This window comes from the organism of the source record quoted next, unplaced genomic scaffold (assembly GCF_019419815.1).
Source record: "Pyrus x bretschneideri cultivar Hongxiangsu unplaced genomic scaffold, Pyrus_bretschneideri_v1 Contig1, whole genome shotgun sequence".
NCBI classification, from domain to species: Eukaryota; Viridiplantae; Streptophyta; class Magnoliopsida; order Rosales; family Rosaceae; genus Pyrus; species Pyrus x bretschneideri.
In genome coordinates, this window is record NW_025999390.1 from 3,338,284 (window position 1) to 3,361,819 (window position 23,536).

The following is a 23,536-nucleotide window of genomic DNA, read 5'->3' on the forward strand; positions in this document are numbered from 1 at the left end:
CTAAAACTTTAAGCAATTTGTCATATCAACTTTCCGAAATCATTAATTTGTCATATCACCCTAACTTCATTATGTTTTTCATCTAATATAAGTCATGTGTTGTGTTCAGGGCTATTTTAGTCATTTTAGCATCTTTTTCACAAGTTTTTTTACTTTTCCTTAGTGCAAACACTTAAATTTTGTGTTCGAGAGTATTCATAGGGATCAATGTGAACAACATCTCTGAGAACAAGTATGGAAAAGTGCAAAACAAACTGTTATTGCTACATCTACTATGGAGGCTGAGTTTGTAGCATGTTTTAAGGGCATGAAACAATCAACTTGGTTGAAGAATTTCATATCAGAATTGACAATTGTTAGTTCAATTCAAAGGCTTGCGAAAATGCATTGTGACAATAATTCAACAATGTTTTTTTGCCAAGAACAACAAAATAACTTCAGCTTCTAGGTTAATGGATGTGAAGTTTCTTAAAGTCAAGAAGCAAGTCAAGAAATGGGTGATTGAAGTGCATCATATTAGTTGATCCTTTGACTAAAGCATTACCTATTGGAGAGTTTAAACGACATGTTGCAAAAATGGGATTGCTAGAATTGTTAGATCAGTGGGAGTAATACTTCGCATTTCAGTAACATGGATTGCAGTTATGAAACAAGAAGTGCAATTTTAATGCAACTAAGGTTAATTTATTTTAAATTATGGCTCGTTTGTTTAATTTCGTTTCAATAAATGTCTCAAGGCTCATTACTTCAATCTTTTGAGGTTTTGTGGTTTTCGAAGACAGATTAGATTGTGAATTGGTTTCAATTGATACTTTGGAAAACTATTTGTCTATTTTAAAGTTTTAGTTATGAATTGTTCTTTTGATGAATATGTTGCTCTCTTTGGTGATTAATGTTTTGACAAGTGGGAGCAAGTTTGTTAATTTACTTAGCCATATCAAGTTTGAATCATGAGTTATAAATTGCAGAGTGGATACATTTGAGCTCTGAATTAATACTACCTCTTGTTTGTAGTTCATAATTCTTAGTTTTTGTTCTTTGAGATGCACTGGTACATTAGTCATGATATTGAGTTTTTAATTAGGTTATGCGATCACTCCTTAAAATTGGTAAGGCAATGTCTGAAATTGATCTGATATTCAAATGGGAGAATGTAAGAGCATGAACATGAGATTGGATGTTTTGGTATTGTCTGTTGAAATCCAATAAGTATAAGGAAGCCTTATTGGACTTGGCAAGCTGAATTCTTGTTTATAAAAGATTCGATTGAAACTGATATGTGATGGAAAAACATAGGTTGTTTTTCATGTTTCGGTATTGTCTGTTGAAATCCAATAAGTATAAGGAAGCCTTGTTGGACTTGGCAAGCTGAATTCTTGTTTATAAAAGATTCGATTGAAACTGATATGTGATGGAAAAACATAGGTTGTTTTTCATTTGGATTCTAATAGGAAGTCCTTATTATGTCATGAGAGGATTGTGTGTATGTGTGTGTCTAGGTTGGCTTCTGCTCTCACATATTAACGTTCTTATTTGGAACTCAGCCATATTCTTAGTTTGAGCAAAAGGCAATCTGACAGAGAGGAGAAGGTTCACAGCGTACAGGTTTTGGTTTGCAACATACATGGCTTCATCGAGTGGAATTTCTTCAGGTTAATACATTACAAATTCTTGTATGTAATAAGGTTCTGAGTTTTGCTAATTGTGATTCTAGTAGCTTAATCTAATTGGTGGTTCATAGGTTAACATGCTCCACTTGAAGCAAACCCTTACCTTCATTCTTCTGCTTCCACCAAGCTTATTACTTGGAATGCAAGTATGACTACTGTTCTTGGACCGGAGTAAATTGCAGTACTAGTAGCTATGCAGATGTGGTCTTGACCTCAGCCGAGAATCTATATTCGTGGGATTGACAACTCCTGCAGTCGCTTCGATCTTCAACATCTTCAAACCTCAAATTTGCTGACAACGAAGATTACCAATCTCAAACTCCATCTGCATGGGACAGCACGAAAAAGGAAGATCAGAGAATAAATAATGGGGGCATCACGTACGTACCAAAGTCCTGCGTCAGCTTTTAGCCCACCTTGTAGTTGTCCATCTCAAGATTATCCCCACACCGAATGAGGAAGTCGCGCATGCGATCATGATTATGTCATCAATACTTTGTAGAAGTGGTGGTAACGTGAACAAAAGAAGGTCGGTAGGTAGGAACAAAAACTTTCAGAACGTTACTGTGGTAGCATGTAAAGTCAATCTTATATAAACAATACATGATATCAGTGTGTGACTTATGTATACAACCCGATTCGCCGAAGTGGCATCTAAATTATTAGTAAAAGTCTATGACATGTGGGCTCCATTTCGAAATGGCGAGGTATTCTAAAGTTTAATAAATTTTGTCATTGACATTACGGTTTCAGATTTTTCCTCTTTGTTATTAAAAAATGAAAAAAAATCTATTCTAATCATTATCTAAGATTACTTTTCGAATAAAACTATGTTTAAAATTAAAAACTAATTCTAATTCTTGGCATTTAATTGTAATTTAATATTGAATAGGTTGGAATAATTATTGAGTTTTTTGTTTGTAGGTTATATATTCATTCCCATAAATAATAAAAATGTTATTTATCATTAATAGTTATTACTAAGTTCCCGTAATAAGAAAAATCATATATTTTTTAGTGTGCGTGATTTTGTCCTTATATATGTATATGCATATATGTATGTACATACACATGTTTAGATACAATAATTAAGTACCGATACATTCGTACCGAAAATGATGTACCGATACATTCGTATCGAAACTTACGAACCGATACTTCTGTACCTATGAGTAAAATAAGGTACCTAAAGTTAATAGTACTGTACCGATATCTTCATACAGATACTTCCGTACCTATGAATAAAATAAGGTACCGAAAGTTATGTATAAATTGTTTTTGTTTTGTTGTTGAATTTTTTTAATAATAAGAATTTGAATTTTGAATAAATTTGTATATATTAATATGATTGGAGCACCAAACAAAACATTAATTATGGATGGGTAAAGAGTTTCGAATGGTAAGTTAAAAAAAAAAAAAGAAATGTGTTATAATTACTTAAATATGGTCAGCTTTAAAAATAGGGGTTAATATTGGATTTTGAAAACCATTCAGGTTAAAATCTAAAAACAATCTTATTGAAGCCCTAAAATATAACAATCCCTTAAAAAAAAACTCAAATTACACTGACATAGATTACGAATTTGTCGATTCGATATATTATTATTATGATTGAGTTAATATTTGTTTTAGCGGAAATTACCAACACCTTAAATATGATTACGAATTTGTTCTGGTATGAATGAAGGTTCGTGATCATCGCCCTACTCGGATATAGTTGGCCCAAAAAATCATTAACTTAATCATGTTTTACGAATCTTTTACGTCTAAATTGCTTTCATTAACTCATTACCAATTTTTTACGTGTGGAAGTGGAACTTACATGCTAAATACGAGACACTAGCAAGATTATTACATAAGCTGTATTAAATTGAAATTTTAAAAGATTTCATGGAGTTATAAATTTAAGTCAATTCTCACCAAATATCAAGGTAAGTAGGTGAAGGATGCTTTTAAAAATCTACCAAAATTCATAACATTTAAAATCCTTTTCAAATATTTACTAAAAAAAACAAAACTTTTTAACGTCCAGACACAGAGCAGGACAATACATATCATTATACATTTATACAATTGAAGGGACATTTGAAAAAAAAAAAAAATTCCTTCAATTTTATAATAACATGTGATGTTCCGCCCTATGTCCTGAGCACACTGAAAAATCTCACAAATTTGTGATTGAATACACTTAGATGTTAGACAGTTTTAAATTTTTGATTGACTTCACCCGAAATTTATGAATTTTCAGACTTTATTTGTAACACCTTTCTAATGCTTGAATATACTTTGTATCGAGACTCTCAAATTCACAATTAGTCTTGTGTAATTTGAAAGCTAATGTGCATATGTAACAAAGAATTTTTTTCGTCTAAGTTGGTAACTGGTAAGTTCCAAACACAAAACTCAAAATAAAAATTCAAGCAAAACAAAGTCGTTTTGTACATAAAACAGTATTCTATGCTTACCAGTGAGAGATATAAACTTAGGCTACATAATTAGCGAGCAGTTATAATTAGATATTGAACCTAGCAACAAAGTAAGTTTGATCATAAAACCTCTAAAGGTTTTGACTCAGAGAAAAAATGTGACTCCAATGACACACAGAATACGGGCAGGAAAAGAGCCCAAAATTGTTTAATAATGTAGTCCTAAACAAAAAAGTGACAAAACACTTTATCATTCGAGCATTATAATCAAAACTGTTTATTATCTTTATCATTATTTAAAAATTATATCAGCAAAAAATCATTCAATTTAAAGATCAGTACATGACAAACCAATTAACAGTCTTGATAACAAGTACCTTTCTTATGATGAACCATTTATCTGTTTTGTGCATATTAATAGCTAAAGATCTTCAAATTGAGTTATTTTTTGCATATATCATATTTAGATGATAATAAAGAAAATGAACGATTCTGGTTATCATACTCGTATAATAAGAATTCATAAATTGTAAGCAGAATAACAAGTGAACGATTCTAATTATGATATTTATATGATAAAAGTTTATAAATCATAACTGAAATAACAAGTAAGTCTCCATAAAGACACAAGCCGGAACCTGTTTTCCCCACAAGCCTAAAACGTTCACGAATCATCTCACACTCATCCATATATAGCAACTCACCATCTTTTTAAGTTACTTTTACCTTCCAAAAATGTGCGATAAATGTCGACACTCTCCCGCGCGCTCGTACTTTAGCACGAAGTCGCGACCCCAACCCCTCCACCTCTCTCGCGCTCCCTCCCTTTCGTCCAAAAGTGACGACACACTCTCTCTCCCTCCACCTCCTCTCTCTGTAATATTTGTATTATTGTATATATCTCTCTCTCTCCCAACATGCCATGACCGAACTCGTCTCCTCGTCTGATCGAAAGAAATCAACTCTATCGGGATTCGTGCTCGGCAATCAGATCATCAGTTTTCACAAGATTCTATCTTTTATAAAACCCAGAAAAACAAAACCCACATACTACTATTCCCATGTTGTTCATTGAGGTTCTCTCTCTCTCTCTCTCGATTTCCCCGTTTCTCTGCAATTCTCTGATTCAAACGCTGCGTTTTTGTGTAGGATCTGTGGCCCTTGCTCTGCCCTCCAGGATTCCTGGAAAAGTCTCGGCTTTTCAAAGGTAATTACTAATTAATTCCATCTCCCACTCCGAAAAGCCCATTTGGGATTTCTGCAATCGAATTAAAATTAAGATTAAACCCTAATTAACAAATTAAAGAACAAGAGCAAGTCTCGATTTTCTAAAATCTGTTTTGTTTTTGCAATTCTGTTGCTCAAAACAGAGTCCCTTTTGCAGTCCATGTCCAACACGAGCTGCGAGAGCGCGGAGCTCGAGGCCTGCCGTGACGAGTCAGCGGCGCTCGTCCTCAAGCTAATCGCCGTTGCCTCGATTCTCGTCGCAGGAGTCGTCGGAGTCGCAATTCCCCTCGTCGGTAGGAACAGCAGCTTTCTTCGCACCGACGGCAGCCTCTTCGTCGCCGCCAAGGCCTTCGCCGCCGGCGTAATTCTTGCCACCGGGTTCGTCCACATGCTTTCGGGCGGGTCAGACGCCCTCAACAACCCCTGCCTACCTGAATTCCCCTGGACCAAGTTCCCCTTCTCCGGTTTTTTCGCCATGATGGCCTCGCTTGCCACGTTGCTCGTTGACTTTGTTGGGACCCAGTATTACGAGAAGAAACAGAGGAAGGCACGGCCCGCCGAGGACCAGGTGCGCGTCGGGTCGGATGACCCGGAGATTGTGGCGAGTGTGGATCCGGTGCAGCCGGCGAAGGAGTGGAATGGGAAGGTGTTTGGGGAAGAGGAAGGCGGTGGGATGCACATTGTGGGGATGCATGCGCACGCGGCGCACCACAGACACAGCCACGCGCATGGGCAGGCAGCATGTGATGGACACGTGAAGAGGGAACCCGAACAGGGCCACGGGCACGATTCGCACGGACACGGGCACGGGCACTCTCACGGGTTCGGGGATGATGACGAGGATGGTGGTGTTCGGCACGTCGTCGTTTCCCAGGTACTTTTTATTTATTCGGTTTTATATTTATTTTACCGCCTTTACATTTGTTGTTTGCGCGTAAATTATTGCTCTTTAAAGTGTGGCGCTCAAAACAATGTAGCTTCTCTAACTTGTGTGGCTTAGGGAGTTTCGCTTGTCTACTTCGCACAGTAAGGGCAACTGTATTTTTGCTCGCCATGCTCGAGTCTCAGTTTAATTTTAAGATTTGTATTTATTTACTGTATAGATTTTAAAATTTAAACTTATTAAATGGTAATAAATAGGATGGTAAACTTGAGTGTGATGAACAAAAACAATTTTTGTAAACGTTATGTGTCATTTTGCCATGTGTCATGTTAAACTTTCTACTAATCTAGGTCGGGCCTACTCATGATAATGGTGTTCTTGGAGGTCAAAGACTCAAAACATGAACCGAAAGGTATTAACCTTTGTGGTTATGGTGACACATTCACTATTTGGATTGATTTGGGCAAGTTCTCTCTCTCTCTCTCTCTCTCTCTCTCTCTCTCTCTCTCTCTCTCATTTAAGGGCCATGAATCAAATCGCACATACTAAGCTAATCTTAGTAATAAATGTCCACGCGTATGTGCAATTAATCTTAACAATTTCCTTTATTAAAAGCATGAAAGCTCAAAAAAGAAAACGAAATAATAAAAATAAGAACGGCATCTCGAATTTAAAAGTTAATCCCATTAAGTTGATTAAACCTCTTAAACTTTTTCATGCTGATGGCATCCATGTGGAAGGGTATGGGTAGTTGAGACTGGAATTGTCTGGTGTGGGTTTTAATTTGTTTCCTCTGTTGTCTCTAATATTAAGAACAAAAGTTTTGTTTCAAGTAGCATGTGCTAAATTACTAAACATATATATATATATATGAAATATTATATCGTCATACTATCTTGGAGTACGATTTATTGAAATTTCACCTTGTTTATCAAACATTAGGATCAGTCGCGCTCGTTGACTGATCTGGACATTCATGCTTGTGGGCGGTTTGTTAGTATAGAGGTGTTAAATATGTTGTTTTTTGTGCAGATTTTGGAACTTGGGATTGTATCACATTCAGTGATCATAGGCTTATCACTAGGAGTTTCAGAGAGCCCATGCACCATCAGACCCTTGGTTGCAGCATTGTCATTCCATCAGTTCTTTGAAGGTTTTGCACTCGGAGGCTGCATATCTCAAGCACAATTCAAGACCCTATCAGCAACCCTAATGGCCTGCTTTTTTGCCGTCACAACTCCGCTCGGGATAGGCGTGGGGACTGCCATTTCCTCGTTCTACAACCCGTACAGTCCGGGAGCTTTGGTCGCAGAAGGCATCTTGGATTCCATGTCAGCCGGAATTCTAGTGTACATGGCCTTGGTTGACCTAATTGCTGCTGATTTTCTAAGTAAGAGGATGAGCTGCGATTTCAGGCTCCAAGTTGTATCTTATTGCTGTCTCTTTGTTGGAGCTGGATTGATGTCATTACTTGCAATTTGGGCTTAATTAGTTTCTTTGTTTTTTGCTTGGTTAATGTTTTAATAATCCAAGTGAAATTGAAATTCTTTCCACTTGGTTTATGTGATAGGGAAGAGAGGTGAGAGATTAAGAGCGGGATTTTCTTACATGCTTGTAGATTAGTTGTAGTCTTTCGGATTGTTATGGCTCAAATGTAATATAGAATCTCCATTACCTTTCTCAAAAACAAGAAAACTAAACAAAGTGTCTCTAATGCAATTCTTCTCCACCCTCTCGGAGCTGAGAAGACTCACAAAAACATTTTAGCCTATCCATCATCGTGTGATTCATCAATGCCAGGGGTCGAACCTAGAATGTGTCGTGTCAAATACAAGTCTAAAATTTGTCCCACCACTAGGCCACCATCTATAATTGAAAATTGATTCTATTTATTTAATTTTCAGTCCAAACTATATTCACTAATCTAATGATTCTTAAAACAATTTAACTTATCTTGTTTTTAATTAATTAACTTTAGAAAATTGGCTAAGATAAATTTACAAATCACAATTGCTAGAATTGATGAAAACTTAGTATTCACAAATTTGTGTATCTATGATTTTTAGACGGTTTTTAATTATGCTTCGTGTGATACGTACAACTCGTATCAATAACATGTCGATTCTATTATGTCATTGATACATCATCAAGAATATCAAGTTAAGCTTGTATTTTGTAAAAAGACATTTTGCACTGAGAATTCATGTGAATGATATATGTCATTGATACATCATCAACAGAAAAAACAACCGTCTTGCACGGAGAACACTGGAAGAAGAAGCTGAAAAATGGAAAACCAATTGGAGTTGGCAATGAAAAACCAAAACTGATAGAAAGAAAAGTAAATGAAAAAAACCCCAAAAAGAAAGAAAGCAAAGTGAAACTGAAAGGGACTTGAATGGTAACTTCCAACCTCAAATTTCTTTAAACTCACCCAAAGTTTGAGACTATGCAACCGAATAGATGAGACTTGAGTCTCACTCTTCACCTTCTGAGTCTGACCCTGAGATCTAGGAAACCTCACTCACGAACTGTTTCAAGTGATTAAAATGCCACTCTTTTTCCACCGCCAATCTTCTCTCCCCCCCGACACCGCCACCTCCTCCTCCTACTCCTCCAAGCTCCTCAAGCCCCTAAAGCCCCATCCTGCCCCTGTCCCCACGCGCGCTTCCCTGCCCATTATCGTCTTTTCACTCGTCTCCCTCTTCATCGGCCTTGCCGGAACCATCTTCGCCATCGCCGCCTTCCGCCGCTCGACCCCCATTCCCATTTTCCGATGCGGCAAATCGGACGACACTTTCCGGGGGTTTTACTCTCTGTCTAAGTCTCGGCAGGCCGGTGATAAAAATGGTGGCTTGGTTGATCGGCCCAAGCTTCTTGGGCTCGTCGGAATTCAGACCGGGTTCGGCTCGGCCGATCGCCGTTCAGCGTTGCGGAACACTTGGTTTCCTTCCGACCCAGATGGCCTTTTGAGGTAAATTTCAGTTTTTTGCAGTAAAGTTACTAAATTTTACAGTTAATCTGATGTTGGTTTCGATCGAATGTTGTCAAGTTACTAAATTTGTAGTTTATGTCCACTTGTTTGATATCACTTTTGGGTTTTGTATGATCAATTGCTGAGGTTGATCTTGATTAACTTAATGATTTTCATTAGCTTAACTAAGATTAAGATCAACAATCTGGCTCTGATTGAAATGTCCTTTAGCTCCTTTTATTGGGAGAGTAAATTTATGCCTTTACCTTGTAGGTTGGAACAAGCTACTGGTTTAGCATTTAGGTTCGTTATTGGGCGATCGAAAGACTCAAAGAAGATGGCAGAGCTTCAGAAAGAGATCGATAAGTACAGGGACTTTTTGGTTACTGATATCAATGAAGAATATTCAAACCGTCCATGGAAAACGTAAGATTTGTCGGTTTTTACTGAAGTTTTTGTCACGTTGATGATGGATTTGTGTTCTTGGCAGTTCATGTCATATTGCTTTCTCACGCTGTTTCGCAGGTTGGCATTTTTCAAAGCAGGATTTCAACTTTTCGAAGCAGATTACTATGTCAAAGCCAATGATGACATTTATTTGCGTCCAGGTATATTATATTGCCATGACTATATGCTGTCATGAAGCCGTGAATATGAATACATTGGAATTTACAGATGTTTCCATAATTTTCCAGATCGACTAGCAACACTTCTAGCCAAGGAACGAACGCATCCACAAACCTACATTGGATGCATGAAGAAAGGACCAGTAGTCACTGACCCTAAAATGAAATGGTTTGTTCAATGTTGGTTTCCAACTTGTTATCCCAGAGTGTTTACCTTTGTGCTTGGTTTACATATTTTTTGTAATAATCCATCCGTCTGTTATTCATCAATTATGTCCGTTCAGGTATGAGAAATCAGGACATCTAATCGGGAATGAATACTTTCAGCATGCTTTTGGTCCTATTTATGTTCTGTCTGCAGAGGTGGTAGCATCATTGGCAGTCGCTAGAAATAGCAGGTCAGCCACTTGTTTTTATTCGTGTTTTCTTTATGTCAGTCTTTGCCTCGTTTCAAAAAAAATTATATATTGATATTTAGAACCCTCGTGGGAAATATGGCTTAGGCTTTAGTTTTAGCTTCTCATCCCCTATGGACTGTCCCTTTGTTTGATAGATGTATTGCCTGTCGTTCAGTTTGAGAATGTTTAGCAATGAGGACGTCACGGTTGGATCATGGATGCTTGCTATGAATGTCAATCACGAGGATAATCGGGCATTATGTGACCCTCGCTGCACACCTACATCCGTTGCAGTCTGGGACATCCCAAAATGTTCAGGTACTTTATCCAACAGATCATATCGTTACAGTCACAGATATTTAAAAAAAAAAAAAAAAAAAAAATCCTCCTAGTTATACTGTAAATTTGAAAGACCAATTGTTGATTTCTGGTATGATCATGTACATAGACAGAGGCTTATGTTATCCTTTAATGAGAAAACTGGTGCACTAATTCTTCTTATGGTAAAGCGATGCAACCATATTGTTCAAGAATAAAACATTTTCAAGTTTGGTGAGGATGACCTTCTTTCCGTCGAATATAGTCCATACCCTTTGGCTTGCATTTGTTGAGTCATAGATTAATATAATACTTAAACCTTTGAAAAAATATAATGTGATATGTGAAGTAATCTCTCGAATGCTCTTTAAACAGGATTATTGGCCAGTACTTTCCTTACAAGGAAACTTTACCTAGATCTCTTGATCTGGGGCGTTTGTGATAAGAAATACCAGACTCGAATCTTGGATATAGCGAATGAAAAGCACTAAATGTCTTGTTTACCAAATAATTTGATTGTTCAAATATTAACGTCTGCTAGTTTTGAACAGACCACCTGGCTTCTTCTACGTGTACTGTGTTGAATTAGTCAACATAGGAGTGTTTTGAAAAGGGTGTTTATCGGTAAGATGCAGTGATGTGAAAAAATTCTTGAAAACTTGTAGGTTTGTGCAACCCAGCTATTAGGCTGAAAGAGCTTCATGCGATGAGAATGTGCTCCAAAAGTCCGACTCTGCTTCCTGATGACAGATAATGAACTATGGCACAGTGCCCTCCAATGCCGGTAATAGAGGAAGATCAGTTGGCTCCATTGACAGAATCTCGTTTCTTAGAAGATAAAATGAAGTCGTCTGGAGCCAGCTATGGAGAACTTGCTCTCAAAGTATTTATCCATTCATCGGTTCTTGTTGTACAAGTGACGTATTATAAACTGAGCATTTTTCCTAGCCCGCTTCGACTTAGGCAAATCTAAATGTAATCTTCGATTCCACTGAATATGTACAATACCAGTAATACAAGAAATACATGAATATACCAGTGCTAAATTTGTGCAGAAGACATGGATTTGAAGACTGATATGTTGGTGTTGCAATTGTCCTGTAACTTTGTCCAGGTTCTATTTTTTAACATATAGAAGTTGACACTATTGATTTTGTCATGGAAACTTGAAATGATACCATTTTCTCTCAAAAACCGAACTCTAGCTATAACATTAGAACACGAGGAATGTTAGGATCAGTTGTTCGCGTGATTAATCTTGGTTGTTCTTGCTTTGTGAGTCTCATAATTATGAATGATTATAATCACCTCCACTATCGCGCTTTAGTTTCACAAGCATAATTGTCGAGAATAACCCCCACAGTCGTGCGACTGATATCACGACTGTGACAGCTTGATCAGCTTGATGATCACTCCCAAAGGTAACGTGCCTCTACAATTGGTTATCATCTGACCCTATGTAAATACAATCTCAATGCACACTTTTTCACTTCTTGTGAGAATGACATAATCAATTGGTTGCCCTATTGAAGTTTTTTTGTGAGAAATGACAATCTCATCCACTTTGGAAAGGCTTGTCCCTTCTATACGACATCCACCACCACTGTTTGAAGTCGTCCAACTACCCCAAACACGGACCGTCGGATCCGTTTACAAAAAAGGTCAAGAGAAAATCAACGGTCGTACAGAGGACAAGTGATACATGTCAACCGCACAGAATCACGAGTCCTTCTCCATCTCCCAAATCTGACTCCGGTTCCTCAGTTTCAGCTACGACTTCACCCGACATAACTGAGTCCAGAGTATTGTCAAATTTTTTTTTGAGGATTTCGGATATTCGTAATTGTGTTTGTGTATATTATATGATCATAAATTATTTTAAATATTTTTATTTAAAAATAAATATAAATAAGTACTTGATAAAAACTGAAATCGATGTACAATAAAAATATATAAATTACAAATCTTTAGATTCTCATCAAAAGAATCCGAAAAGGATCCGTTAGGACATAAATACGCTCACGTCAAGTCATTACCTCGGGTCCACGTCTTCCTACGTGGCACAGTCCTGCCAGCGTGGCACATGCTTTACTCCCCCATTTATAATCCACTTGTCTACGCTTTTTCACACACACACACACACTCTGCTCTCTCCTCTGTTTTACTCTCACACACTCTGCTCTCTCTCATCAGAGTCCCAGCGCATGGAAGCAGCTGCCCCAAAGTCTCCTCCGCCGGAGTCTGCCATCTCCGTCCAGATCGCCGGAAAGTTGCCGGAGCTCATTGACGAGCTCTTGCCGGAGATTCCCATTAAAGAAGAGTTGATTGAGAAGGTCATGCAAGAGCTCTACAAGGAGATAACCGCCGGTACCACCACCACTACAGCTACTTCTGATTGCACCAAACCGTCTTCACCGGTGGCGACATTTCCGACGCCGTCTCTGGTGGTCGGGAATGGGAAGAGTGAGAGCTGCGGGGCGTCGGTTTCTGACTCCGCGTCAACGGTTATGGCCGGCGTCGAGTTTGTGGGGCCCGCCGGAAAAACCGGGGGATCGCCGGAGAATGGGGCGTGGATGAATGAATGCGGGTGGAATGATACTGGGTTGGGGGTTGGGAAGGAAGGAATGGACGGCTGTGATCATGCAAGGGAGGTTGATGATGAATGGCTGGAGAGAGTGCTGATGAGCACGTGGGGCCCGGTAGATCTTGATCCATGGCTCTGATGATCAATTGGATGTTTTGTTGTTGTAGAAAGTGTCCGTACATATCAAATCAATGGCTTAGATAGATAGGTTTTATTAAGAGTAGAAAGGAAGCTTAAGACTCAAAATAGTCAAAAACTAGTCTTATTTATGATATGTAAGTCAAGTCAGTTGGTCCGTAATAATGCGTTCTGGTTCTGCCATCGTAAATTATAGCAGTTGAAGAAAATGGTAATCTCATTAAGATACAGTCTTACTCTATTTTCATGTGGATGTTGTGTGTGAAATTGTGGTGAATCTGATGTCTAAACCCCAACTTTACTTTCTCTTTTTTTATTTGCTTCTTTTTTTTCTTTTTTTTTTTTTTTTTTTTTTTTTTTTGCTTTTCTTTTCCTTTTCCTCTCCTTTTGTCAAGGTATCAGTCTCTACCCATTTTCTTTAAATGAAGAGTTCATTTCCTTTTTGTTTGAATGAAGCAAACACTTGAACATAATCATGGTTTGTGTGGCATTTTGCTTTTATGGCATTAGCAAGTTGAATTTTTTTTTAAGCACCTGAAAGAAGAATCCATCATTTATCATCTTTATCCCTTGGCATAGTCTCTAGGGCAACTTTCTTTACGAAAAAGACTTATATCGAACAGATTCATTGTCACCTGGTATTTTGATTTAATAAAGCATTGTTATGTGTAACTTTTCCTCCAGATGGTATTGAATTACTAGATTGGGATGCCACAACAACGATGAATCCGTTCCATATAAATTGTTATCCTTCTTTAAGAAATGTCAACAATGATACACATAGTTTCGTCCCTTGTTTTTCTTCTAACTTATTAATTTTTAAAGTATATGAATGTAAAAAAGAGAAAAGAAATCACGAAAATCATTTTCTAAGAGCATTTACCTTCAACGAGGGTAGCAAATTAAAAAAATAGCAACTGACAGTTAGCAAATTGGTCTAGCAATATATTTTATTCAAAATATTGTTTAATAAAAAGTTTGAAGATAAAATTTGGACCAACAATATAAGTTAAGCTTAAGATGTTAATATTTTAAAGTGAGAAATAAAGTTTGAAGAGTTGTTGAAGAGTGAGCTAAAGTGACAAATTTTTAAAGTAACATAAAAGTGCCAAATGAATTAGCAGATTATACTTTTAAAGAAAAATTTGTTATCTTCTTTGGAGATGCTAAGCAAAGATGTATGAGTCTACAGACCACCATCTCTACTTTAAAAATAAATAAATAAATTTGCTATATTTTTTGGAGATGCTGAGCAAAAATGTACGAGTCCACGGATCACTGTCTCTATTATCTAGCATATGGTCGCATCTTGAATTCATGTTTCACAGACTCACAGTACTAAGTACTTATGAAATTGCTTCGGTACATATGTAAGGTTGACCCACTGTCTTATATAGCATACCAATAGGCCAGCACTCTTCACCTAAATTGCTGCCAGAGAAGTAGCCACAACATAAATTGAAAATTCAATGAGTGTGTGAATAGCATTTTCCAACAAATATAGCCCCTGTTTTCTGCACCATAAAAAATGAAGGGGTGTGATATCCACACATTCCATTTTACTTCTCACACACCCTTTTAATTTTCAGGCGTTGAATCAGATGAATTAAAGAAGATCAACAGACAGAAATTAACAAGGGGTGTGTGAGAAGTAATTTGGGATGTGTGAATAGCACACCTCAAAATGAATCCAATGCAATGAAGAACAGGAGTAATTGTGGCTTTTCTTTCCTTAGGCTTTTGGCTTTGCAGTCTTTAAACAGTAGAATATTTGCTATATGTGTCAATTATCCTTATCTGTCTCTCTCTGCCTAGCTAACCTAGCTTTGAGTTCTCTTCAAAGTGTTGGACCGCCCTCGAGAAGGACTTTTGTTGTGGTGGTATTTCAAGTTAATTCATACACTATTCTGTGACAAAATTAAAACGCATGACAACGGCATGTGATTGGATTGAAATATACAATAGCATCCCACTCATATGTAAATCTTTCTCCTCCAAAACACTCAATTTCAGTCATATAGTTGAGTTTAAGTCCCCTTTTTTGTGTCAGCAAGTGTTCTGGTTAAGTTTTGGGAGGGAATTAAACTCTACTTGAAACCGAGAAAGTTCATACACTGTTGTGTGAGAAAGTTAAAATGCATAGCAGTACATGATTAAATTAAAATGATTTAGACGAACATCTCAGTTGTAATAAGTTTGTCTCATCCAAAACACTCAATTTTGGTCTTAAATCCCCTCTTTTTTAGTCAGCAATTGTTCTGCTTAATTAAGATTTGGATAAGAGTTAAACTCAATTTCAACTGATGAATTTCACTCTCAAAAGTGAAGCAAGAACAAAACAATTAGACCAAATCGTTCAATAAATATTAACTATTCCAAGCTACCCTCCGAAATAAATCGATGTGTCTTGTCTTCCGCGTGTTCACATGTGGATGGTAATTGATTTTCAAAGGAGGAAAAAAAGGACCACCAGATGTGGCTTGGGACCTTTGGTATAGCAAGTTCAAATTACAGTTCGGCTACTTAATGTCTTTCTTCCTCGTAAGAAAATAGAGGGTGTAATCGGTTGTTTATATATATTAAAAGATCACAACTGAGCTGGTAACTTATTAGTCTGAAAGACTCGTCGTGAACAACAAAATATCTACAAACCCCTTAATTGACACCAAAGAGTGTGCTAAACTCCGATCACGAGTCTTTCTCCTTTCCTCCATGTCCTTATATGTATGCATTGAATGACATACATCTACAAGTTTGAATTTCTCTCTCTGTATTTAAAGACACAAAATGTTTTATTTTCTAGCCAAGTATGGAGAAGAACTTGCATGAAATATGTTGCAGTGTGCTTAAGTTTTTTTTTACATGTCATTTCATTATTATACTAGAAGGTTAAAATAGCAATAAACGCGTTTCATGCAAGTTATTCTCAATGTAATGAGATATTGAGATTATATAATTTGAAAAGGAAGTGAGAGAGCAAACCCCAAATATTATATATGCTGTGAGCTTTTTGATGGAAAATCTGGAAATAATTATGCAGAAAGCTTTAGGAGTTTCCAAGCAAGTACGCACAGAAGCTACTACTATTACAACCTCCATCTGCATTCTGCACTGCTGTTATTAATTAAAATTACTATTTGAGATTTGGTTTGGTGACGGTTTACTCTAAAGACAGACGTAGTCAGTAATGGTCGCTGTCATCTTTTAGGTGCAAAACCATCGGACTATATGGTGGTCCTTCTCCTTCCTTCCTATCCTATTTTTTTCAGGTTTAGGCATTTTGGGGTAATTGAGGACACTGAGGACTGAGGAGGGTCCTAAAATTAGATAAACTTTTGTCTTTGCGTTTAGAGTGGTCTCCAAGCAATTTCCATGTTTAGAGCTCAAGAGTAAAACCATATTTATGGTCTCTGAATCTTGGTAATGATTTCAGTTGAAGAAACCGTACTATGATCTTATGAGTATTGGCCCAATCTTGCTTAGGTTTTTGTGTGAATGAAGGCAAAGTATGGGCCAGGAAATTAAATTGAACCCATTCTTTGAGATCCAAATGCACCTTTGCCAGTTAACACCCTACTAAGGATAACAAATTGTGAGGTTGGAGGTGAATATATAGTATGTGGTTTGATGAGCTACCACACGGTTTAAGCCGAAACACAGCGATGCATTGCATGCCCACCAAGCAAGGACACAGTAGCGTCGTGTCACGTAGCTCAGAATGACAACTACATTCCTACATAAAACCATCCCATATTTTTGTTGCATGCTAATTCCTATATATTACGATCGAGTGAGATATATATACAAATATATATGTATATTACCTAGATCTGTACATAGCCCATATCATGACAAATTAATAAATTAATCAACTTACGTAGCATGCTTCTTGATCTCATAAATTCATGAATTATAACCAAATTAATATTATCTTTAAGTGAAAATTATGCACATTTTTTCTGGTCAGAGAGATCGATCATTGATGTGCCAACGTTGTCAACATGTTGACATTTCTAAGCTCACGATCACGTGTTGTTGTTGATTAGGTATTTCATGGTCGTGATTTACGCTTCAAGCTAGCTAGTTAGTATCATCTGTATTGTTCTTCTTCTCTTAGCGATTGATATATGATGTTTATGGTTGAGGAAAAGAAGTAAGCCGTACTATAGGAATCGACAACTAATTGTATGAACAAGATAATTTCATGGGAGGAAAATGGTGTGATTGAGATTCAAGTGGCTCAGATAGTTGTTTAGAACTTGAGAGCATCTGTATCCAAGGATGGAAGTCTAACATAAGTTCTCGACCTTATGTTTGAATGAAGAACCTTTACCTACCCAAAAAATTTAGACTAAATTGTTAAAAATGCACAACAATATATAGTACCGATGTATTACTCAAGCACTATATAAAACTGGTACTAAAGACTACAAATGCACTACAAACACTGTAAACAAAGAACCTTTGAGTGACATCTTTCTGAGAATCATTTGAAGTTTTCTCAATTGGCTTTTTCAAATCCCTCAATCAAATTTTTGTACTTGATTCCTAACAAATTTATACTAAGTTTCATGGAACTTTAAAAATGTCTCATCTCCAAACAAACGATTTCAAGAATATTTACACTCTTTGCCGATTAATTTTGAGTTTGATGTTCACAATATTCTAATAGTAGATAATAAGGGTTTTTTTTTTTTTTTTTTTTTTTCATGCAAAACGGTGTAATTTTTTTTTTTCTGTCCATTAGATTTGGAGTTTATACTGCTTTTCTTAACAAAATTGATTGATTCGGGCGTAGCCAAAACAATATATTGCCAAACTGTAGAGCAAACCTCATCAGGTGGGTATTGTGCATGCTTGCAGCTAGCTTATATATAAAAGGGGCGCCCCTGGTCCAGCGCCACTGTACGTATAAACCAATGTAATCTATAAGAGGCAGCAAAGATTTTTATGTGACGATGTATTGGGGAAAAGGAATTAGAAACGGACAAGAATTAACAAAAATCTTGTGAGACGACTGAATAAATGAGTATAAAGAAATTGCTTTCATATATTCTTCAGATTAAGTAGTCATTGCTGGCACCGTTTGACCTGATCATCAGTGTGAGAAAAAGAATAGAAGGAGAGAGAGGAACGAAATATATAGATGATCGAGAATAACGATTGTGTAAATATATATGAATGGACATATAAAAATTAAAAGTACATTAATTTTTAGAGGTATTGCTGAAAGAGAGAAATGAAAATATCAGAATTAGAAGAGTAAAATCGAGGGTGATAGCAGGTGTGGCCCTGTGGAGGACTAAAAGAGACAGAGAGGCGCTGTGTTACTGTCTGTTGCCTGTGCCAGCATTTGATGAGTTTTGGCAAGGCTAACTTAAGGATGGGAGACGCTCCCATATGCAAATAGGCTATCCACAGACATTACCATTCCATACCCGTCTCTTCATATGTCTCTGCACAGTTTTCTAGTTTTACTTTATCTAAGTATTAATTTATTCTTCAAACTATTTACTTTTGAATCTATATATTGAAGGAAGTTGAAGTTTCATTTTACTGTCAAACATATAATTAGACTATTATAGAATCTTTTTGGATAGAACCTTCCTAACCATTTTTTTGGCTTTTGTGGAGTCTGAGGACCCAATAGGCTCCTTGAGACATTTCTACCAATCGGCAAAATGAGAAACTTTCGATGTGAGACCTTTCTACGTTTTTACATATTAGTTAGATTCAGTTGTAAACGCTCATAGTTTAAACACGAAATTGGATATCTTCTAGCTGTTGCCAGTTTAAGAAGAGGATTAATTAAGATTGTATTATAAAATAGAAAAGGATTAAGATCTTATTATGTATACTCTCAACAAGAAGAAAATGTATTGGCGGTGACTTCTGGTGAGAGAATAGTTGATACTTAGAAGATTAAGTACACAGAGGAATAACAGTGATGAGAATAGATACTTGACCCTCTAAAACCCTAGCTATGACCCCACACACGCACACAACACGTACACGGGGACACGATAATATTAGTTTTTTACGGGCGGTAAAATTTTACATGTTGTGAGTTGTATGTATGTATTTGATGAAGTTTTTTTGTCAAGTGGTATAAAAATAAAAATTTTGGGAGGGGGGTAGTTGAAAAACTGCAGAAATGAATAAATAGGGTTTGTCATACATACTACTGGAGTGGCATTGCGAGCAGTAGCATTCAGCACCTCCTTTGTATTTGTCATTTTCTAGCAGCAGCTTGTTATCTATCTATCTATCTATCTATCTGAGTCCTGTTGACATGAAGTTAAGTGAATGCCTTTCAACCTTTCAGGACTCTCTCGATCTCTCTCTCCTCTTCTGGTTCTTGCCCTTTCTCTCTTATAAGACTTCTGAATATCTCAGGACCTTTTGATCAGCTTTTACCCTATCTCATATTGTCCTCCTTTGCTGGACACTCGATCGACACACAACACCCTTTAAACTCCCCCACCCCCCTCTCTCTGTCTCTGTATCTCTCTCTCTTTCTCTATCTCTCTCCCTCCTATATGATGACTCCAGTCTATCTGAACCCACCATCCTCTCCTTTCTCCCATGTCGAGCAACCAAATGATCAGGATCAACGCCTGAAACTTTTTATATCATCGTCATATAATAATCAAGCTGCAGCTTCATCATGTTCTTCTCTGATCTCATCATTTCCTACTTTCTTTGATTCCTTCAAAGATCAAAGAGCTGGGAGTTCTACTACTACTACTACTACTCTTGGTCATGATCACTCACTTCAATATCATCACAAGGTAAGAAAACCTACATAGCTACGTACATATTTATAAACTTAACTATCTTCGTGTTTAATTTACTTTTAATTGAAATTTTAGTACTTGATCTTAAATATTTTTCAAATCTTCCCCTAATTGACTCTTCGCTCTTTAACAAGTCCATGATCAACTTGTAATACCCCCAGTACTTTTGTGATCTTGTGATCTCATAATTAATTAATTTTGATGGGTTTTCTCAGATAAAACAAATGAATATTGCTACCATCTATCTATAAGTAAGATTGATCTTTTGTCCAATACTCCAAATAAAAAAGCCACGTTTGTTCTCTAATTAACTTTAGTGTTTTATATTATTGTATGATTGTTCACATGTACGACACACACCGACAGAACTCAATCGCTAATCAATTAGTAAGTAAATAAAGTACTTTGTATTATTATTTTTGTGAACTCAAATTGTCTTTCATTTTATCTCAGACTGAAAACCACATGTGGGATTGTAGAACAAGTACTTATGATCAAGCATCCTCGCCATCTTCTTTAGTTCAGCCTCATGTGGTGGATGTCATAAGCACCAAGGACCATAGATTAATGTCAGCATGTGCTGATCATGAAAGGGAGATCAATGGTAGAGGAGGAGAGGTGGGTAAAAGTAATAATAATATTAGGCCAAGGGCAGTAAAATGGATGTCCTCCAAGATGAGGTTGATGCAAAAGATGACCAACCCGGATCTCGCGCCGGCCGGTACCACTGAAAATCATATACTTGCAGCTGCTGAGAATGCTGAGCATAAATTCCAAGTTGTACAGCATCAAGAAAACAGTGATGAAACCAGCTTTTCCAGAAATAGCAACAATACTACTCCAGATGTTAGAGTTTGTTCTGATTGTAACACCAGCACAACCCCACTTTGGAGAAGCGGCCCTCGCGGTCCCAAGGTAAATTAAATAATGTACTTACTGTCTATAAAATATTCTATATTGTAAAGACTGTAAATCTAGACTGCACATTCTCATACATAAATAAACATGGCTGATGGTTCAAAATTATAGTCTGACAGTAAGTGATAAGGCAAATATATGTTGGGTAGATATAATATATATGTTCATGAATCAAGTATTCAGCTGTGTGCATATGTGTGTTGTTGCAGTCACTATGCAATGCATGTGGAATCCGACAGAGGAAAGCTAGAAGAGCCATGGCAGAGGCTGCGGCTGCTGCTGCAAATGGGTTTGTAGTCGGCGCCACTGACACTTCATCTACTCACAAGGAGAAGAAACCGCGCGGAAGCCATAGTATTAATGTTACACGATGCAAGAATAAGAGCAAGCTCATTGTCACCGACACTGCATCAATATCTCCCAACAACAAAATTAATAGTAATAATGATAATATTTGTTTCAAAGGTTTGGGTTTTCAACGAGTGTTTCCTCAGGATGTTGCTGAAGCTGCAATCCTCCTAATGGAGCTGTCTTGTGGCCTAATCAATCACTCTTAATTTTCATATTCCATTACATTTTTGTTCTCCCTCATCTTTTAATATCGAGGATTTTGTTTTGTTTTCGTTCCTTTTCTGTGGTTTTGCTAGAGTGTAGGTTGGAGTAATAAAACCAAAGAGTTACTTGAAGAACATTAATTTGCTGAAATTGTAACTAATTTATTTTACACATTGGTAAACTGTGAGCTATTGATTAATGGTGGAAATTAGCATATTTGAATGAGTAGTCAAGTTAATTAGAGCATTGAGTCTCTATCTTAATCCAAGTTTGAATATGGTTTTTCTTATCAATTTAGATTAGATTAGTATACCACTTCTCTTAAAAACTAATGACATGTTACTTACAGGATTGAAATGAATGAAAATCATTTTGGATTTTTGAGTTTCATGTGCTTACTAATGCACATATAGAATAAAAAAAAAATTATTTCATAATCCAATACTAAATAAGTAGAAAACACTCCTTGCTTCTTCAAATCCTAATTTCCTATTCTTGACTTCTCTTGTTCCTAATTAGTAAAATATTGTCATAGACTCATATGTACTGTTTTAAAAATACCCGCGTAGCGCCACCTAGGCGCTAGGCGGTTGGCCACCATCCCGATTAATGCCTAAACATTGAAAATTTAGAAAGGGAGTCTAGACCTATTGAGGCACCCACCTAGGCATCTGCCTAGCCTACCTAGACACACCTAGGTTGCGACTCATTTAGACAGAAAATAGATAACTTTCATTTTGCATTTTCTTTTTAATAAATTGTAAGAAAGTTGTTGAATACTTAAATGAATACACATTATATGCTTGTTCCCTATGTTTTCATTATGTTTCAATAGTTCATAATATACATGTCATTCTATTTTGTAATTTATGATGTAATTATATATATTTTAAGTATAAAGTATAAACAGACACTTATTTACATGACATATAATAGATTTACTTAAATCCGTCTAAGTGCTAGACCCCAACTCACCGCTTGACTAACGCCTAACGTCTTTTAAAACCAAGATCATGTGTAATGGGCGGTGCTTATTAAAGATAAGAGAGTTAGAAAAGTAGGTCTAAAAGAAGGTTATGAAATTGAGCTCATGAGTGGATGTCATCAAATGAAATGAAACCTCTCGGCCATGGTTCATGTAATCAAAGACGGTCAAAGATGATTCCATGGTAATTAATGGATGCAGAAATGTCTCTGTGAGTCTTTCTGACACATAAAATTTCACCACCAACTGATCCCTCTTCTCAAAAGTAAAAAAAAATAAAAATAAAAAAGAGGTCAAACTAAGCCTAAAACATTACGACAGTGACCTCCCTTCCCTCGTACCAATTGTAAGAATTCCAAGGAGTTTACAAATGCACCTACCCTTTGACTAAAACTAACTCCACGTTCATCAATCTTATGTTGAAAATTAGATCTTGGATGTAACGTTCACATTTAGTCAATACATACTTTATTATCGTAAGGGAGTAGGTTTTATTCAAGCAGCTGTAGAAAGTTTGCAACAATACAAGTTACATAGCTGATGTGTATGTATTTATCAACAATTGGGTAATTGTGTCTAGTCTCAAATTTTGTATTCAATTACAAATTGTAAGTAATTGAGTTAAAATCGTTTGACTATCATACCATCACTGATATTAAATATAGTTATAATTTGAGTAATTGTGTAATTGTAACTGTCATGTAGTTACTTTCAGTTGACCGTTTAACAAAATAGAGCAAAAAAAATTTTAAATTAATGTTTTCCCTTATGTGTTTTATTGTATCCCCTTTAGGGCTTCCAACCATACAATGAGGATGTTGAAACAATGTCATTTTTAGCCAAACTATTTAGTACTACGGTCTAATTGTATTTTTCACTTATAATTGAGAGTATTACGTTTAATTCTTGTCAAATGCGAAGTTAAACCATATTATTATGTTAAGTCCATTACAATACTTAACCCACTTTACCACTCATTTTAGTGTAAATACTATCGTTTGTTAAAAAATAACAATAATAATAATAAATCATTCCAA

General features: G+C 36.5%; 3 protein-coding genes across 4 annotated transcripts; all 3 read left to right on the forward strand.

Moving 5' to 3' along the window:
- The first annotated feature begins 4,817 nt into the window (after nucleotides 1–4,817).
- LOC125467919 (zinc transporter 4, chloroplastic-like) lies at nucleotides 4,818–7,945 on the forward strand. 2 transcript variants are annotated; one of them, XM_048579660.1, is made up of 4 exons: nucleotides 4,818–5,172; nucleotides 5,246–5,303; nucleotides 5,467–6,197; nucleotides 7,239–7,945. In XM_048579660.1, exons 1-4 carry the CDS (start codon nucleotides 5,158–5,160, stop codon nucleotides 7,692–7,694), a joined length of 1,260 nt encoding a protein of 419 aa, XP_048435617.1. In that variant the 5' UTR covers nucleotides 4,818–5,157; the 3' UTR covers nucleotides 7,695–7,945. The 2 variants fall into 2 exon arrangements, with proteins under 2 accessions (XP_048435617.1, XP_048435618.1); XM_048579661.1 differs by having other exon boundaries at nucleotides 5,481–6,197.
- A 598-nt stretch (nucleotides 7,946–8,543) lies between these two features.
- LOC103952097 (probable beta-1,3-galactosyltransferase 12) lies at nucleotides 8,544–11,579 on the forward strand. The gene is made up of 7 exons (XM_009363629.3): nucleotides 8,544–9,180; nucleotides 9,454–9,606; nucleotides 9,706–9,788; nucleotides 9,876–9,975; nucleotides 10,091–10,204; nucleotides 10,380–10,522; nucleotides 11,188–11,579. The coding sequence occupies exons 1-7, from the start codon at nucleotides 8,756–8,758 to the stop codon at nucleotides 11,274–11,276; spliced, it is 1,107 nt and encodes a 368-aa protein (XP_009361904.2). The 5' UTR covers nucleotides 8,544–8,755; the 3' UTR covers nucleotides 11,277–11,579.
- A 7,941-nt stretch (nucleotides 11,580–19,520) lies between these two features.
- On the forward strand, nucleotides 19,521–21,728 carry LOC125478807 (putative GATA transcription factor 22). Its single transcript, XM_048587453.1, has 3 exons — nucleotides 19,521–20,035; nucleotides 20,495–20,956; nucleotides 21,169–21,728. Exons 1-3 carry the CDS (start codon nucleotides 19,784–19,786, stop codon nucleotides 21,514–21,516), a joined length of 1,062 nt encoding a protein of 353 aa, XP_048443410.1. The 5' UTR covers nucleotides 19,521–19,783; the 3' UTR covers nucleotides 21,517–21,728.
- Nucleotides 21,729–23,536: the final 1,808 nt, after the last annotated feature.

Coding starts and splice junctions, on each gene's coding strand:
- LOC125478807 (XM_048587453.1), top strand. CDS start 19,784: ATGATGACTCCAGTCTATCTGAACCCACCATCCTCTCCTTTCTCCCAT. Junction 20,036..20,494: donor CACTTCAATATCATCACAAG/GTAAGAAAACCT, acceptor ATTTTATCTCAG/ACTGAAAACCACATGTGGGA. Junction 20,957..21,168: donor GCGGCCCTCGCGGTCCCAAG/GTAAATTAAATA, acceptor GTGTTGTTGCAG/TCACTATGCAATGCATGTGG.
- LOC103952097 (XM_009363629.3), top strand. CDS start 8,756: ATGCCACTCTTTTTCCACCGCCAATCTTCTCTCCCCCCCGACACCGCC. Junction 10,205..10,379: donor GCAGTCGCTAGAAATAGCAG/GTCAGCCACTTG, acceptor CCTGTCGTTCAG/TTTGAGAATGTTTAGCAATG. Junction 10,523..11,187: donor GGACATCCCAAAATGTTCAG/GTACTTTATCCA, acceptor GAAAACTTGTAG/GTTTGTGCAACCCAGCTATT.
- LOC125467919 (XM_048579660.1), top strand. Junction 5,304..5,466: donor AAAGTCTCGGCTTTTCAAAG/GTAATTACTAAT, acceptor TGCTCAAAACAG/AGTCCCTTTTGCAGTCCATG. Junction 6,198..7,238: donor GGCACGTCGTCGTTTCCCAG/GTACTTTTTATT, acceptor TTTTTTGTGCAG/ATTTTGGAACTTGGGATTGT.